Source organism: Phyllostomus hastatus, unplaced genomic scaffold (assembly GCF_019186645.2).
Source record: "Phyllostomus hastatus isolate PE091 unplaced genomic scaffold, TTU_PhHast_1.1 phas_scaffold_12, whole genome shotgun sequence".
NCBI lineage: Eukaryota > Metazoa > Chordata > Mammalia > Chiroptera > Phyllostomidae > Phyllostomus > Phyllostomus hastatus.
The window spans coordinates 9,942,459-9,961,525 of record NW_025334007.1 but is presented as its reverse complement, the minus strand read 5'-3'; the positions used below and the strand labels follow the sequence as shown (position 1 = coordinate 9,961,525).

Here is a 19,067-nt window from a genome sequence, read left to right as displayed (position 1 = left end):
ATATTTAAAGGCATATTGGGTTAAATAAAATACATTATTAAATATAATCTCACCTTTTTAACCTATTGAAATGTAGCTACAAGCAAATTAAAAATTCCATATGTGGCTCTGATAATATTTCTATGAGACAGTGCTGCTCTAGAGCCCTGAAGAGGCCATGAGAAAGGTGAGTTATCTGGGAATGAATTCAGATATATTTCAGTGACAGAGAAGGGGCAGAGGTCACCTTTAATAAAAACAATCCCTTATTGCTATCTCCAGTCCTTCTGTGTCCTATTACCCTTTTAATGTCCTTTGTGGAAGTTCTAGCCACTTGAAAATCTTTGTTGTACACTGGCTTCCTTGTTCCTTGTTCTTCTCCCTTTTGCATATTGTCCTCCCCACTGTCTGTTCTCTCTTTAGTTTTACTCGTCTCTGACAGAACTTTAACATTTTCTTTATTTGACCCTAGGCAACAAACTCATATTATTAGCTGTGACTTTGTTATCAATGCAAGTCATTGTTATTTTTCTCTCTTAATACATGTGTTACAGGTGTCTTGAAGTATTATCTGCATACATCACCCCTTCAAAATCATAGTCGTGGCTAGACCCAAACTGGATCTTATTGAATGAGTTAATGAAGTATCACAAATATTATGATGTCAAACAGTAAAACAACTGTTTTGTTAGCTGTCTTTCTGAATAACAGGTTTCCTTTGTAAACCTGTCTTCCCTATCTTATGCACTTATAAACATTATTCTGAGAATGGTCTGTAGGTTTTAAGAGCCTGCCCAGGGGAAGTGTGGCACAAAGAAGATTAAGAACCCTTGCCTATGTAAAGATTGCTGGGATAGGCCTCAGGAAGGTGTAGTTTTATTTAATTTCAGCCTTTTGATGCATCCTAATCCAGGTGTTTTGAGTGCAGTTGGCAATTACGTGACCCCATAGGTCCGCTCATACCCAAATCTGTGAACAGTCCACTGTCTAGAATCCCTGGGTGGTGGGCACGTGACTGACAGTTAATACATTACTGACAGTTAGTTTGTGTTTATAAGGATAGTAGATGGAACCAAAGGTTTGTGTTTGGGGATTTGTGCCAGTGCCAAGACTTGAACTGATTAAGTGTAAGCTTTATGAGATTACTTAAACCAATGGAATAAATATATTTATAGATTAAATGACTGAGTGTTGCCACATACCTATCATGAAAACAGTTAAAAGGTCAGTGCCCAACTAGAGATGATAGAGTTTTTGCTGTGGTGTAATGAACAGATATTTGCAAACAGTGCAAACAATTGAAAATAGTAATATACTGAGTAGAGTCTTTATCCATAAGTATAAGTTATATGGTAGAGGTAAAAGCTTGTTTCTTATCTGATCTTGAGGACAGGGACTCTTGGTTGAACTTGGAAGGGTAGGGATAAGAAAAGGATTATAAAACTGGAGGTTCCGTGAGTGAGGTTCCAAGGGGAAGACTGAATCAATATAACTTGGCTTTGTTGGAAGGAGTGACCAGGGCTATTGGTGAGAGATGACAGGAATGAGATGGGCAGATGAAGAATCAAGTTCCTCCAAGCCCCCATGTATTCCTGCTGTTGGTTGCCAGAAGCTAGAAAAATAATAGAGCTGAGAATATGGGATATTTGCGGGGATTTCCGAGAGTCATCCAGATTTCCTACCAGGAACAGATGACTCACATTTCCTGGGACTTGAATTGGAACCTGTGTGTCAGAGAAATGGGTCAGTTCTTTACCTTTACTATACTCCCGGTTGGTCAATGGCAAAACTTGGGCACTAGAAAAATTAAAAAGTTGGTTGCCTATAAAAATGCATGACCAGACTGAATTGACAGTTTTATCCTTGTACTTCTGAATTCCATGAGGAGATGGCTTCAGCTGTGGTCACACCCTGAATTCTGAGAAGTTTTCACATGCAACTTGAAGTTGTGGATAGGTCGAGCATCTTCACAATGTGACAAATCCCCATTTCTCCCCCACTTTACTTCTAATGGGGTGTTTCTACTCATTGCTGTGAAGTGAGTCTTTAAAAATTTCAAAGAACATTCATAAATGAGTGTATTGCTCTACTCTGGCCAGGTACTTTATAGAGAGGTGACCTTATTTAATAGCACTTTTAGTTACTATTTGTTGAACTTGCTAAACCGAACTGCTCCCAATAAGCTTATAAGATGTAAGATTTATCCACACTTCACAAAAGAGGAAATAAAGGCACTAAGCAGTACAATAGCCAGCCCAAGATCGCACAGCTAATAGGTAATGGAGCTAGGATAGAATTCACATGGGTTGACCCTTATTGCCTGGTAAAATCCCTGAAAACTGGAAAGATGATTTATTCCATTTTACAGTTATGGAAGCTGAGGCATACAGAAATTGAGTAATTCACTTATATTCATGCAGCTAGTGATCTATAAAGGCACTTCCAGAGCAGCGCTGTCCAATAGAAGTGTAATGTGAGTCACAAATGCAAGTTACATGTAATTTTCCATATTTTCTAACAGTTGCATTAAAAAAGTAAAAAGGAAACAGGTAAATTTCTTTCTTTTATCTAACCTAGCACATCCAAGATATTGCTGTTTCACGTAATCAATATAAAAACTTTTCCACAAGGCATTTTACATTCTTTCTTTTTTACTAAGTCTTTGAAATCCGGTACTCATACTTGCAACACATCTCCATGTAGAGCAACCACATTTCAAGCACTTGATAGCCCCAATGTGACTACTGGCTTCTGTACTGGACAGGGCAGTTCTAGAGCAGTGCTCTTGACCTTGGCTGCATAGTGCACTCACTGGGGAGCTTTAAAAACATAGACACCTGGATCTCATCCTCAGAGGTTCTGACGTAATGGGTCTGAGGTGTGGCCTGGGCTTTTGGATTTTTAACAACTGCCTCCCCCAGGCCATTCAAATGGTCAGCCAAGGTTGGGAACCTATTCAAGGCCAATGCCAAAACTAATCTAGTGAACTGTAGCCACCACCCATTGGAGAAGATGGAGATTCTGTGAGTTCTCTGAAATGAGAATCATTCAAAATAACCACTCTGGCAATATGCTTTTCTAGTTGACATCAAAGAATGCGAGGTAATGCCCTACCTAATTTATTACTTTCTCTCAATTTACATTTTCCCAACATTTTGGCCAAGTCCCCGGATAATGTAAGAAAAGAAAAGATTTCTTTTCCCTCCTTGATCTACACACTCCAGTGCAGGTAAATGAAGACATAAAATTCTATTATTTTAATGAAGGGCAGAGGTGTTGGTGTCCGTCCGGAACCTCTGAGCTGTGGAGAAGAGGAAGTTGGGGTTTGAAAGCTGCAGGTTGTTGCCAGAACGAAACATGCCTAGTGCGGAATGCATGGGAAGTGCTGGGTGAGGAAAGGAGGCAATTGTGGCTTCGGCTGAGGTCTGAAGGCTGCACAGCCCACGGTGTGGCAGGACGCCCACGAAGCTGCTCTTGCCAGAGGCCTCACACCACCTTCCCACTTGGCCAAACTTGTCTTTCTGCCCTTGAGACCTGGATGTGAAACCTGATATTCAGGAATTCAAATGTCTCATCTCACCCGGAGGTTCCGGTGTCCTTAAAATGCTTTGGGAGTACTTTGGAATAATTTTTACAATGTCTTCTTTTATTTAAATCCAAACACAGCTTTACTATTCCAGGCACATTATTTCCTAGAGTAAAAAAAAAATACTTGGTCTTCTCTAGTGGTAACACTATAGTTACATGCAGTTTTCTTGGTTAACTGTATTTGACTTAAAATTAAGCCAGAGAACACACAAATACTGCTGAGTCGTCCAGAGCCTTAACTAAGTCAGTATCACCTTTCATCAAATCAAAAATGCTGTCAAATCTAGGATGTACCATTAGTTCATGTATGCTAATAAACACTAAGCTATTGCATAATGCTTCCATATCACTTGAGATTTTTTTTTTAGGTTTTAATTTTATTTTCATTGAAAGGGTTCTTTAAGACTCCGACGTTAATGTTTATCATATGTAATAATATGATTAAAATGGAAAGTGCAAGCAAAAGAGATTGGTTAAGGTATTCCTAAAAGTTGTTCAGTCTTTTTTGATTTTAAATCATCAGTGCTTTTTTTCTCACCAAATACTGTCCTTCTTCCATCAACAACAGCAGTGACTCAGCACTTCTTTAAAAAGTGTTGCCAATAGTTTCAGGGATTTTTTTCCTCCAAGGCTGCCTTTTTGGATATGCAGTAAGATTTCATTTCGTTGCCAAACTGTAGTGAAATCTTTCTGCAGATATTTTCAGTGACAATTTACTAGCCGTGCAACCAATTCATTTGAGGCGCTAACTGTAAGAACTGCCTGATCAAGTTCACGCATGGGCAGGCAACGGCCACTACATCATGCCTGTGGCTGGCTGACAGTTTTAAGATGGATTCCAATTTCGTAGATGTTCAGATGTGGAAAATATGCTTCTTAGAATTGATGAACTGTGGTATGTAAATTGTATTTTCCATAATGCAGGCCCCCTAGTTGTTTGTCACATCCACCTTCTTTACGTGCTTTAAAGAATTTCGATGAGATTTGTGTGATGGTACATCCTCAGCATACCTAGGCTTCAGTGTCCAATGGTGTATAAGCAACACACTCTCACTTCCTTCTTCCATTCCAATTTGCAGCTATAAAGCTGTACTTTTTAAAAAAATATATTTATTTATTTATTTTTAGAGAGGGGAACGCAGGGAGAAAGAAGAGTGAGAGAAACATCAACATGCGGTTGCCTCTTGCGCACCCCCAGCTGGGGACCTGGCCCACAACCCAGGCATGTGCCCTGGCTGGGAATTGAACTGGGGACCTTTTGATTTGCAGGCTGGCACTCGATCCACTGAGCCACACCAGCCAAGGCTAAAGCTGTGCCTTAATACTGTTTTTCCCAACCTTTAAAGAATGTATGAATAACCTGGGAATATTGTTAAAATGTAGATTCTGATTCAGTAGGTCTGAGAAGGGACCTGAGAGTTTTCATTTCTAGCAAGTTCTCAGGTGATGACCTCCCTACTGTTCTGGGGACCGCACATTGAGTAGCCAGGCCTTACTACATCTAAGCACATGGTATATCACTGAAGAAATTCAGCTCCTTCCCAGAGTGCATGTAGTTTAGCTTTTCCTCCATTCATATTATTATTTCAATGAAGACCTGGATATTGTAAATGTCATTGTATTGGGTCACTACAGAGATTTCTTAGGATAAAAGGAAAAGAATTTTGTATATCCTGTCTTATCATACAGAGAGAAATATTTCTCCCCTTAATTTGTTTTCTGAAAGGTTTGTTCATTTCATTTTCTCTTGCCTTCCTTTTCAAAACACATGGGCAACTTGAATTTATTAGAAAATCTTTTATAATTGCAGATTAATAACCTACCCATTAATACCACATTAATTCATTGTGATGAATAGCATCTGTGCGAATGGTTAATGAATTAGTAATGAAGGACTATTTGCTTTAAAGTGTCAAGAGAACATTCCATGTAAAAAAGGCACTACCCATAACAGGAAAATTAATTATATGCCAGTTAGATAATAGCTTGTCACAAAGAAGATATGTATGTTTGGAAAGCCTCATTGGTGTTTATATTTGCACAGTGAGAGATACTTTTGAAAACATGCATGGACTTTTCATACAGTGAGAAGGCAATTTTATTTTCATCAACAATTAAGATAAATGTGGGAGCTTATAATTGTGTGTGAGAGAGAGAGGGAGAGGTGCATGTGTGTGCGCACACATGCACACACAAATATGTGCTGGTGTTCTCACAAGTTTGCCTGTGTCACTAACCGGAGACTTCCTGTCGTGGTCATTTAAATTCAGTTCCAAATCGAACTGCTTCTACTACCTGCTTTCTATTCTGAATTCATAAATCCACTTCCCCAAGGCCCAAATGTTTTTTGTTACTAATTTCGTTCCTTTAGCAAATCATTTGTTTTCTCTATGGTCCCTCACTTTAATTCTGTGATGTCGGCCATCATTGTTTATTTCTGTCTTTGCCCTACATCTGAGGAAGCGAAGGTCAAGGAAATTATGTGAGTTGCCCAAACCGGTCCAGCCATATAATTTGTCCCCCACAGATTATGGGTCTAACATTTCAAATGTCTCCCATTTTAAGCCAGGCGGAAAGAGCTGCATGAGCAGAGGCTCTGGTGCCTTTGAGGAAACCCAAGAAGCCAGTGTGATTGGAGCTCAGAATTGTAAGGGAAAAGGTACAAGAGACAAAACTGAAAAGAATGGGAGGGGGGCAGAGCATGCAGACCTTGCAGGTCATGTAAAAATTTTAGCCTCTGTGCTTGGACAATGGGAAGCCATTTGTAAATGTCATGATGAGGGGCTCGATGAGTGATGTGTTTTTCCATAGTACACTGGCTGCATGTGGAGAATGGCTCAGAGGAAGGAGTTGATATATGGAGACCGGTTCAGAAGGCCCCATCATGCTGTTCTGTTTCCTAGTTTGGTCCAGACAAAAGTTTGTCTTCCTTGTTACAGAAACCCCCAAGCATTATTTGGCATCCTTTTCTTTCTTTTCTCCTCAGTGCAGCAGTAAAGGGTCATCGTGTCTTCTCTGTAGCTCCTGGTTTCTTTTAAGTCAGAGAGGTGCTGTGCCGAGTCACCCAGCAGAAGCCATTGTGGAAGCCACAGCAGCAGCCAGTGGGTGTGGAAGTGAGTTCTCAACTCACCAGCCCTTTTCCTCCTTTGGATCTTTCACTTGTGTCAGAGGTGCTTTTGCTTTCCCCGTTTTGGAGGAGAAGATTCTGGATAGAGAAAGAAAGCGAGTCCAGCTCCTGGTCCCTCACTGTCAGAAACCCAGTGTTAGAGGGACAGCCTCCCTCGACCACACACTGTGGTTTGAACAGCTAAGAATAGAACTTTGCTGCTCTCACCTCCTCGTGGAAGGTGGGCGTGAAAACGGGTTAGTTGGGAAGTGGCTTTTTAAACGTATGTTTACAGTATTCTGATGCTGCTGTCATAGATGAGGGGAGGAATTGTAAAGTCTGGAGCTCAGATTTTTTAGGATCTTAGGGATGCAGTATTTATCCCACTCTTCCTCCTCACAGGGTGTGGTGTAAGTTGGACTTGAAAATAGCTGCCCTGTGTTGTTGTTGTTGTTTTTTTTTCACTTTGGGAGTCTTCCTGGCACAGTGATGAGTTTTTCTCCTTTTGAACTAGTGAATTGACTGTCTTCTCAAACCTCTATTGCATTTTGTCTCTGAGAAAGGTAAAGAACTTCTTCATATCCCACATATGAGTAAAATCATATGGTTCTTGTCCTTTTCTTTTTAAAAGGTATTTTTGATTATGCTACTACACTTGTCCTGTTTTTTTCCTCCCCTTTCTCCCTTTTCACTCTGCACTCCCCCCCACACCAGCACCTCCCCTCCCCTTAGTTCATGTCCATGGGTCATACATATAAGCTCTTTGGTTTCTCCATTTCTTGTACTATTCTTAACCCCCCCCTGGCTGTTTTGTTCCTACCATTTATGCTACTTATTCCCTGTACCTTTTCCCCCATTCTCCTCCCTCCCCCTTCCTGCGGATAACCCTCCATGTGATCTCCATTTCTGTGATTCTGTTCCTGTTCTAGTTGTTTGCTTAGCTTTTTTTTTTTTTAGGTTAAGTTGTTGTGAGTTTGTTGTCATTTTACAGTTCATAGTTTTTTTATTGTTCCACTTATTTATTTATTGTTCCATTTATTTACATACAAGAATCATTGGTTGATTCTTTTTTTCTTTTTTTAATTGTTGTTCAAGTGCAGTTTTCTGCCTTTTTCCCCCACCCCTCCTCACCACCCCAGCCCTCCCCACCTCCCTCCCCCATGCAGTTTATAGTTTTGATCATCTTCTTTTTCTTAGATAAGTCCCTTTAACATTTCATATAATAAGGGCTTAGTGATTATGAACTCCTTTAACTTGCTTGACCTTATCTGGGAAGCACTTTATGTGCCCTTCCATTCTAAATGAAAGCTTTGCTAGATAGAGTCATCTTGGATGTCGATCCTTGCCTTTCATGACATGGAATACTGCTTTCCATCTGACTTATTTCACTTAGCATGATACTCTTGAGATCCATCCATGTCATTGCACCCAGCAATATTTCATCATTTTTGAAAGCACAATCTAACCAAACCAACCAACCAAAATCATAGACAGAGACAACAGTATGGTGGTTACCAGAAGGGCAGGGAGCAGGGGAAGGGTAAAGACGGTAAAGTGGGTCAAGTACATGGTGACGGAAGGAGACTAGAGTTTGGGTGGTGAGCACACAGTGCAGTAATCAGATGATGTATCACAGAAGTGGATACCTGAAACATACGTTATTAAACCACATTATCCCCAATAAATTCAACAAAAAGAAGGGAACGTTGTAACACTGGTTTTGCAGAACTCAGATACTCACTGACTTATACCTAAATGGGCCAATGTAAAGAGAGTGTTCCAGAATAAAACAAAGAAGTGATATCCTCGAAGAAGTGGAGCTGCACAGTGAAAACAGCAGATAAGACAAAGGCTCCTTATTTCCCTTTGGGTTTGGGTGGACAGTGGGGGAGGAGGGAATCTGGACTGGTGACCTGTCCTGGGATCACAGGCCTGAAGGGGTGGTGGTAATTGTTAACCACACTTCAATAAAGATGGGGACAAAAGAAGGACTGGTGGGTACTGTTGGCTTAAAGTAGGGGTTCTCAAAGTGTGTTCCCTCGACCTGCAGCATTGGCATCACCTAGGAATTTGTTAGAAATGCAAATTTCTGGGCCCCACCCAGGTCTATGGAATCAGATACTCTGGTGGAAAAGACCCAACACTGTTTAACAAGCCCTTTCGATGATACTGATTCTGCATGCTCGGTTGGGGAACCACTGGTCTGGACTAGTAATGTGAATTACTGGACTAGATCATAATGTGGAGTCCAACATTAGGGACCAGCTAACTGTTCTGTTCTAGCCTTACCAGGCCTCCTGTCTCTAGCTAGGTGTCTCAGGAGTGTATGTCTCTGGTCACAAATAGGGTGACAGGGCAGAGGGGTTAGATGGCTCAGCACAGTCATCCCACCACTTTAGAAAACAAGTCTTCTATGTAACCAGGGGAGACTTTTTTTTCCGTTATGATTGAGAGATCTGTCAGGGACGTCCACGAGGGCAGTGCTGCCTCTGGTGCAGCTGCTTGGGGCCTAGTTCTCACACAGGAGAGCAACTTGTGGAGTTTTACTGGCTACCTGCTGGTGGAATGAACGGGAGTTAGAGACCTGTGTCTAAATCCAAACTCTAACCTTTACTAGCTGAGTTTCCTTGGATAGGTTCTCACAGGTTTCTCACCTATAGAATGGGGTTAATAATACATGCCTGTTAGGGTTGGTCAGGGATTAATTGAGGTCATACACTTGGCTCAGAGCGGGTACTTAATAAATGAATGCTGTCACCCTTGGGTCCTTGGATGTTGGAGGACACAGCTCAGGAAGGACCACTGCAGGGAATATATAACCATATATGGTCTTTTCCTTAATGTTAAAATGGTAGTAATAGGAGGCAGGAAAAATGTAATTAGGGTTTTTATTATAGGAAAAGAACTGAAGGTGGATTTTAATGACTTTAAGTTCAGCACAGGCCTTACATTGAATTATCTGCTAAGATACAAATTATCTAAGTAGGAAGGCTAATTTTATGAGTTAAAATATCATATTGGCAGATTCATTGTAATACTATGCTATCAAAGAGTAATGTTAAAATTTAATTTAAATTATTTTGAAGTGTAACCCTGATAAGTTTAATCCTTATAACTTCTCTTATAAGTGAAGATAATAAATGAGTTATCTTCCATTAGAATTTTGTAGTGTCTGGAAGTTTTATAAAATTGGTTTCATTATGGACAAAGAGGTCTTTTGTGTTAAAAGTGGGGTATTTTTTATGTTATTTGGTAACCTATGATTTAGATTGATGAGTTAGAGGTTCCTGATTCCCCTGAAATAATCTCTGCCCCTTTTTCTTAGGCTGATGCCAACCAGCAATTATCATTTATAAGGTGATCATAAAAAATGAACAGAGAAAAGCATTCTGACAGTTTCTCTCCTTATACTTAGGTGGGAGTTTTTTAGAAGAATGAGAAATACCACCTTTTATTGTCTTTTCCGTGTGTCAGACAGACTCAGTTAATCCCACGCTTGACCGGCTGTGGGGCCTAGGAACGGTGGAGTCGAGTGTCACACAATTCACGTGAAAACATGAGGGTTATGGAATCCACAGACCATGACTTAGTTAACTTGAATTTTATTTAGTGAGAATAACAATGGGCTTTGCAAGCTGATTTAGAGTGTCTAGGTTTGACTGCATATGAGTTTAATACCCATGCAGTGTGAGCTAGAAAAATGAAATTTTTCAGTATGGTAAATAAACAGAGGAGTTTGGAAACCAAATTGAAGTCTGTAGCCTGGAAAATCAACAAGGACTAAAAATAGTAAGATTAGAGGCGACATTCAAGCACGGACCATTGGAAGGTGGTTTTTAAGTACCACCAAAGGAGAAGCCAGGCTAATGCTATGATGGGTTTAAAAAATATATATGTCTAGAGAACATTCTGTTCATTATGTAGGTGTGGAAGGACGCACCTTTCCTTAAAATGTAGATTTGGTTTTCCAGAGTAGTTATTTTTTGTGTTCTCTCTCTCGCTAGAATTAAGAGGACACTCCCTGTGATTTCTAAAGGAGAAATCTTGGTATAGTTTACGTGAACTTGGGAATTCACCATGATGACATTTGACATGAAGGTTTTACATTGCAGTTATTGTTTTTGTTAAGCAAATGAGGCAAGCAGCCACAGCTCAGAGGATTCCCTTCAGAACAGGTACATAGAAGAGGTGCAGGGTCAGGGAAAGAACACAGAGGAGCAAGTACGGAAATAATTCTGTGCTCTTGAGCCATCTCGTTAAAAATGGCACCAGCTCAACATTGAGGTTCTTGGTAGATGTTTGCTCAAATGCCTAAAACTTTGTGCATGTGGAGTTTTTTTTTGTTTTTTTTGTTTTTGTTTTTTTTTTACTCCTCACGTAGGAACATTTTTTCCATTGATTTTAGGGAGAGAGGAAGGGAGAGAAACATTGATGTGACAGAGAAACATCAGTTGGTTGCCTCTTATACACACCTGGACTGGGGACCAAACCCGAAATCTACGTATATGTCCCGACTGGGAATCAAACCTGCCACCTTTCCGTTATGGGAGGATGCTCTAACGAACTGAGCCACATGGTCAAGGCAATACGCGTGTGGAGTTTTTGAAAACAGTAGTAGTGGGAAGGCTCTAAATATTGCAGAAACTTCAAATATCTGTCTGAGCTCTTGACTCATCAGGGAAGTGCCAAGTCCTCAGGAGTCTCATTCTTCTTCCTTGAGAATTCTCTTTCCCTATTCCAGAGCTCTAAATAAAGGGCCTGTCTGAGCAGAAGAAGTGAATTGAGTGAGTAGAATTGATAGTCCTGTCTGGCTTCTGTGCTTAAGGAAGTCACATACTAAGAATCCCCTGCTCCCAGCTTGGGAGTGAAATAGAAGTAGATGATTAGCTGAGACCATCGGTAAATGAAACTTAGGCATCTTAACAACTGTTGTTCATGAAAACAGGCTGTATCCTGGATTTCCTTGTATGATACACAGACTAAAATGTGAGAAAAGGAGATTATGGATGTTAGCATAATCAGAACATTGCTGATTATAAAAAGAAATAATAAAAGAAGTCAGTCTAACTTCTCACAGTTCCTTTTCAGTGTGATTAAAAACTCTCTTGTAAGGAATTCACCTAGGCAAGTGTGCATCGAGCATCAACTACGCCAAGCATTAGGCCCTGAGTATTCAAAGATGAACGTGACCCAGTCGCTGCCCAAAGACTACTCAATTTAGTAGAAAATAGCCATTCTTAATGCCAATTTTATGCACCAACTGTATTTTTGGTGATAATATTTGAGGCCCGGTGACCAAAAGTACCTTCTTCATTAAAATTCTCATGGAGTTCACCCCTGTGAGGCCAGGCTTATGTTGCAAAGGCATGGCTGTGCACACTGTAGGAAAAAACCAAATTTCACATGGGCTGAAAAAATAAGGATTCTAGGGGGAAATATAAGAGAATGTCTTCATGATCTTAGGACAGGCAAAGATTTCTTAAATAGGACACAAAATATGCTAATCATAGAAGGAAAATAAATGGGCAATTGGGCTACATGAAAATAAAGACTTTTGGTTCATCACATGATACATTAAGAAAATGAAGTCTATGGAATGGGATAAGATTTTGCAATACACATATTCAACAAAGGGCTTGTATGTAGAATATGGGGCCTGTCTGGAAAAAGTCCAGCCATTGTTAATAAAATGAGAATGATTTGCGTGACATCAGTGTAACCTGGCAGCCAAAGAGAGTGGACTGGAATGTGCATGTGTGAACAATGATGACTTCACTGTACTAGTCAGTGGCGCCAGTAGATGCCATTGAGTGAGCGTGTACATTGTGTGGCCATCACATTCAAAATGACTGAGTGAGCAGAGCAATGAATCTGCATCAAACTTTGTGTTAAGTTTGAACAGTCCCCAGCAGAAACTGTTCAGATGATTCAGAAGGCTGCAGCTATGGGCAGCTGGTGACTGGCAGCTTCATCACAACAACGTGCCCACTCATGCATCACGTCTCATGCAGAGTTTTTTGGTGAAACATCAAATCACCCAGGTGACTCAGGCTCCCTACAGCCCAGATTTGGCACCCTGAGACTTTTGGCTTTTCCCAAAAGTAAAATCACCTTCAAAAGTGAAGAGATATCAGACCATCAATGAGATTCAGGAAAATCTCATCAGGCAGTTGATGGTGACTGGGAGAATTGTATGAGGTCTCAAGGTGCCTACTTTGAAGGGGGCTGAGGCATCATTGCCCTATGTACAGTGTTTCCTGTATCTTGTATCTTCTTCAATACATGTCTATTTTTCATAGTGCATGGCTGGATACTTTCTGGACAGACCTTGTCTATAAAGAACTTCTACAAATCAATAAAAGGTAGATTACCCAATAGAAATGTGGGAAATAGACTTGAGTAAGCCCTTCACAAAAGAGGATGTTGGTTGTCTTGATTGCAGGTAGGGATTAGAAGGGATAGCCCCAGGGGCTTCTGGGGTTTTGGTCATAATGTTGATTATGTGGGTGTGTTCACTGTGTGAAAGTCTTAAAAATTATGATCAGTGTACTTTTCTGTAATGTCATTGAAAAAGTTTACATAAAATAGGAAAATGTCTCGTTTCCAGGAGGAACAAAATGTTCTCAGAGGTTAACCCTGCCTGCAAAATATCTCTCTTCATGGAGCATTGCCTCTGTTGTGAAGGCAGGGGGAAGTGTTGGGAGCATGGGACTTCGTAAGACGGCAGGACAGGTCCAGTGTGTGTTGTCCTACATACCGAGTGTCAGTGTCTTGGGTTAGCACAAGGCCTTTGGCTGCAGTATCCTAAGAAAGGCAGAGGAAAAACCGTTTATGGAGGAAACAGTAGAAATAAGCTTAAGTTACAATTTTGGGTAGGGCTGACTCCGCCTGTAATCCTGTTTAAGCCACCATTGATGGATCACTTATCACGTGCCCAGGCATTGAAATCGGGACTTTCCTGTGCATTAAAATGTTTGATCCTCACCACCACTCTGGGAGGCAGGCACTGTTATTATCCAGCTTTACAGATGGAGAAACTGAGGATTAGATGGGATCACTTGCTCAGGTTTCAGCTGGAAAGTATCAGCAAGCTGCAGCTGAAATCTGTGTCTGTGCGATTTGAAAGCTCATCCCCTTGACATGGGGATACGTTGTCCTTAAAAAATTGTTTTTGATTGGGCATAATGAGGAAAAAATACTTACATAATACATGTAAAGTTCAGACTTGATAGCCCAGAAGCACTTTGACATCAATTTTAAAGTCTGAGATTTGTGCACTACAGGTTTTTATAAACTGGAGTTTTCCTTTTCTCCTGTAACATGGTTCGGAATACCTGGATGTGGAGTGGGGAGACAAATGAGAAATCTTCCATGAAATAACACTGATTATAACAGGAATGCCCTTGTGTGGGTGACCTGTGAGGCCATCTCTGTGCTTTAGGGACATTTTAATAACCTGAGTAATTGCCTTTGATAGGCAGGCTTTGTTTTCTGTTCATTAATGACTCCCTACACTAGATTTTATTTCTCTTTCCACTAATTCAAATACAGAGGTACATAAAATGGATGCTGCCAACTGACTGACACATCACTGTCTGCATATCAATGCTCTCCTGCCTGCTTGGGTACGAAGAGAAAAAGAGGACGAGGGAAAGGGTAAGACAAATAACCTGTGGTAGCTGAATTTTTTCTTAAGGCCAAATTCTGCTACAGAAACTAGAATTTTGACATCTATACATTGTTGATATTTAGCATGGTTAGCATTTTGGGATTACCCTACTTAGCATATACAAGTCCTCTTTTTTCCTCCTTGTGATACAGAGTACCTCAGTGGACACGCAGGTAGAAATTTCATACTTTGAGTTGTTTTGCTGCTGTGGCTTGTTTTAGGTCCTCAGGGCCTTCATGTTTGCAGCCTGTGGAATGTTTATAGCATTGGAATAATGTCGCATCTCTAAATGAAATGTGGAGTGTTTACTTCCAAATGTGTCTCCCGACAATCCAATCAGTGACTGTGGAAGCAACATGGTGGAAAGGCACATGATCTGATTTGAATAGAAATATATGTGGATATAGCTATAGAGCTTTTTGTTTCTTAAAAAACCCTCTGTTCTTTATCCTCAGAGCTAGTTGTCCTCCTTTTATTTCTGTGTAATATACAAGAAATAAGCACTACACACAATGTTAAAGAATAGAAAATGCCCACATCCAACTCAATTTATTTTATTTGAATCTAGTTACATAGACTTGTTGGAAGTAAGGGTACTTTAAAAAGCTGGACAGGAGCTCTGGATGGCTTTTTTTTTTTTTGGAAATGCAGAACTTCTAGTTTAGAAGTCAGTTCCTCTTCAGAGACTATGTCATTATTTCCTAATTTGATTAGCACTGTACATTGTGTTTTGAAGCCATTCGGCGTACTGTAGGAGCATCTGTTGTACCGTCGTTTGGAGGCTGCTGGGTTGTTTCAGAAATAACCTCAAATGTCTTGACAACAGGAGATAGTAGAGCTCGATGGAGGCAGTGCCACGGAGCCGCACAGGGATACTTTGTCTTGGCTTCCTGCTGGTAATTCAGTCCTCTCCAGTATAACCAAGGTGGTCTTTTGCAGGGAGGGTGGTTTTAATTGAAGTTTGGCTTTCCTCTTTCCTTATTTAATGAAGTGGTGATAGCTGTCATTTTCCACCTTCAAACAATAGCATCAGTGACTTTTATAAATAGAAATCATTTCCCAGGCAGGCTTAGGTCTATGCTGGCGACCGTTTTATACACATGGCCTCATTTAAATGGTCAGGACTTCAAATGTGTAAATGGCAAGTTTTCAGGCAATTTGGATAGGCTTCCCAGTCTCGCCTCTACATTTCCTGTCTAAACAACGTCTTCCATGTCCACAGCATGTTTATACAACATTGAATAAAACTTCTAATGGGAAATTTCTTCCAGGTGACCTTCCTGAGAGGCTCGGCTGTGAAGAAATCTTAAGAAACCCGACCCTGATGAAATTGCCTCCGTTGAGACTATTACTCGGTGCAGAAAACAAGGAATAGAATTCAGTTATTTTTGGTTCTTGAATAAATGAATTCTGTTTCCTTTTGTGTAGGTGGCAGGAAACATTAACCCCTGCAGAAGGTCCAGTCTCAGTTGGAAATTGAACTTTTGGTTTCTTTGAGTTAGGAGAACCTTTGAGAAAGGAATGGTAAATTGCTTTTATTTGAACTTCAAGCAACTTGGCATCGATTCAGCTGTCTGCATATCTTTTATAGATGTGTCTTTTCTAGGGTTGCCTGTCTTTACCTTTAATTTGCTGGAGGCTGGAGGCTGGGGCTGTGATTATCAATGCCCTCCAACCCAGCCCCACATGCGGACGGGTGCTAATGAATCCTTTCTTAACCTTCCTAGCACTTTTGGAGAAATCGATCAGTAGAAGGCGGGACATCGAAGCCATCCAGAAAGCCAAAATCCTTTATTCATCTTGCATGAATGAGAGTGAGTAATGAAGAAAAACAAATAACATGTTCACCACCCTTATTCTTGGGAGTTCTTTTAATGTTGAAAGATATCATTGAAAGTAAAGGAGAACTAAGAATTCTGTTAATGTTTAAAGGTTTTGTTTAAGGAAAGGAAAGACTTTTAAAAACCGGATTTTGACTAGCCCTGTCTTAATGTTGTCTTGCTTGCTTGGTGGAGAAAACAGTTCTATTTCTATGGCATGGATTCTTTCGGGTATCAGTTACTCCATGAGAAACTTGGATAGGGTCAGAAGGACAAACCCCACTTTTGTGATGCAGAATCCAGAGGCCAGGTGTGGTCTGAGAAGGAGCCTGGGAGGGAGGGCCCGTGGGAGTGTTACTGTGTCCCCCAGTGACCTCCTGGGGCCTAGAGAAATCCAGATTCCCAGGAAGGCCAGTCTCCTTCTGCTTCTCCACCAGCCTAATAGTCATTTTTGTTGGGTGTCTTAGGTATGTCTCAGTATCTTGGGTCTGACTGGAATTAAAAGAGACACTTGTCCTTTTACCTGGTCCACTTTCTCAAGGCCATTGCAGGAAGAAGCCAGTGCCTCTGTGTTGACTTGTTTAGGGCTTGGGGCATTATTCTGTTAGCTAGAAGCGGGCAGTCAAAGATGATGAAAGAATCTGAGGCATTAATTCACTTTTATTGGGGAGTGATTGGTTTTATTGAGCAGTTTCCTTTAGTCAGGGTTGTTCCTTAGTCTTGCAGAGTATTACCAGCCGAACATCACTCATTGCCTGGGGTCAGTGTAGTGAGCCTATTTTTTATTGCAGGGAACATCCAGCAGGTTCCCTAGTTCGCTCTCCTGGCGAGAACACCAGCTTTAGACAGCTACATTGCGGTGTGACTCATAGGTGGCTCTATGCCTGTTTAGGCTCAGTCCACTGCACCTCTCTGTACCAGCTGAAATGTTAAGTTGGGGCCTTACAGGAATTTTCTCTTGAGAAGATATCCTCACATTCTAGTTTGGTGATCCAGTTTGCAATTCTAACTCTCCCTTCATATTTGCTCCCTTTCAGAAGCGATTGAAAAAGCAGACGCCAAGCCATTGCTACACATCCTGCGGCATTCACCTTTTCGCTGGCCTGTGCTCGAGTCTAATATTGGTCCGGAAGGGGTTTGGTCAGAGAGAAAGTTCAGCCTTCTGCACACACTTGCAACGTTTCGTGGCCAATACAGCAATTCTGTGTTCATCCGCTTGTATGTGTCCCCCGATGACAAGGCATCCAATGAACACATCTTGAAGGTATAGTGGGGACTCGGCCATCTCGTTTGTTCAGTCATTACTGACTCTGCGCTCCCACCCACCTTTTAATAGGAAATTGAACCAGTCTTGGCACGTCCCTACGTCCTGGTTGCCCCTTTTAGCAGCCTTCCTCTTGGGGACTGGGAGACCCTCCAATCATCGGGTATCTGTTTCTGAAAAGAAACCCACTATCCCAGCCTTTGTTTCCCCTTCAAGTGCGCTTTTCTGCTGCTGAGGCCCTGGGCCTCTCGCTCCCTTTCAGATCCTGCCACTTTCTACGGACATTCACTGGTCCCTCTGCTCAGGAGAAGCTTGAACTTCTTTGGCTGCCTAGGAGATCCTCTTTGTGCTCTACGAGAAGTCTCTCTTACCCCAAACTCTCCTCCCTCAGTGCTCTTAGACTTCCGTTTCCCCTGTGGTGAGATGGCACAGGGTTTGTCACAGGCTTAAATAGAAACATGCAGGAAATGACAGAAGTCGAGGCCCCAAACCACACCTTGTTATATGTGTTTGCATTTATTTTATGTAAAGGGGTAGCAAGAATGAGGATTTAAGGGACAGTAAAAGACTTAAATATACGTGTCACTGAAACAGCGACTTAAAGTCATCACCACTCTACTCAGTGGCCTATATTTGCGTGACTCATAGCAAAATCCATAAGGATGACAAGGAGAGACACTTTTGGAAATGAAGTTTTTCTAATTTTTTTGTCTTTCCTTTTGCTGCATCCTAATTTGTCAGATGTTTCTTTTTGTATTATTATTTTGTTTCCTGAGGTTTATTGCAGTTGGAGAAAAAATTCCTGTTTCAGTTCAATGTGTTGGGTTTCCTAAACACATTTTATTTTTTAACCTGCAATATTCAGATGCAAGGATTAAAAAAAAACCCCTCAAATAACACAGTGTCCTAATGTTGGCCTCTTGAGAAAGTCTTTTGCCTCAAGACTTGGTATGTTTCTAATGAGATTTAGTTGACAGACCTTATTCAATCTGTTTGGTGTATTTAAAATGTTCCCTAGAAACCATAACAATCTGAAGGTTTAAAAAAGTCTGGTAACTTCATTTGAATCATTGAGACTTTTATAATAAGTGGATTAAACTTCATTTCAGCAGAGGGAAGCTTTGGCTTTCCTGATATTGTCTACACAGTTTCCTTTCCTGTGAGACTGAAGATCAAAAGATTCTCCAAGTGGTCCAAATCTAATTGAAAGCCAAAGCATCTTAATCATAATATTGCATTTTGTGGTCCTGCCTTACTTAATTTTTGGAAGAAATGGTGGTACATTGGGAATTGCATTATGATGAAGCCAGGCTGGTTTGTGACTTGGGGTTTGGGGCCAATTAGAGAAGAAAATGGAACACAATAATTTGAGGATTTTAGGAACACATGGACAAAATGGATGTTACGAAAACATCTCTTTTGCTCTTGAAACAAAAACAATATTTTTCCTTGAATTTTTCATAACACCGCTAACTTTTCCTCAAAGATTTTGTTTATTTATTTTTAGAGAGAGGGGAAGGGAAAGAGAAAGAGAGGGCGAGAAACATCAGTATGTGGTTGCCTCCCGCACGCCCCATGGTGGGGACCTGGCCCACAACCCAGACATGTGCCCTGACTGGGAATTGAACCCACAACCCTTTG

The 19,067-nt window shown here is 40.9% G+C and overlaps 1 protein-coding gene across 1 annotated transcript in view; it reads left to right on the top strand.

Moving 5' to 3' along the window:
* PHEX (phosphate regulating endopeptidase homolog X-linked) overlaps nt 1-19,067 on the top strand; it is a 166,456-nt gene that overhangs the window by 20,714 nt on the left and 126,675 nt on the right. Inside the window, exons 4-5 of the mRNA XM_045856084.1 lie at nt 16,070-16,156; nt 17,200-17,426. Of these exons, the coding sequence (XP_045712040.1) occupies nt 16,070-16,156; nt 17,200-17,426 (314 nt within the window). The remainder of the gene's footprint in view (nt 1-16,069; nt 16,157-17,199; nt 17,427-19,067) is intronic.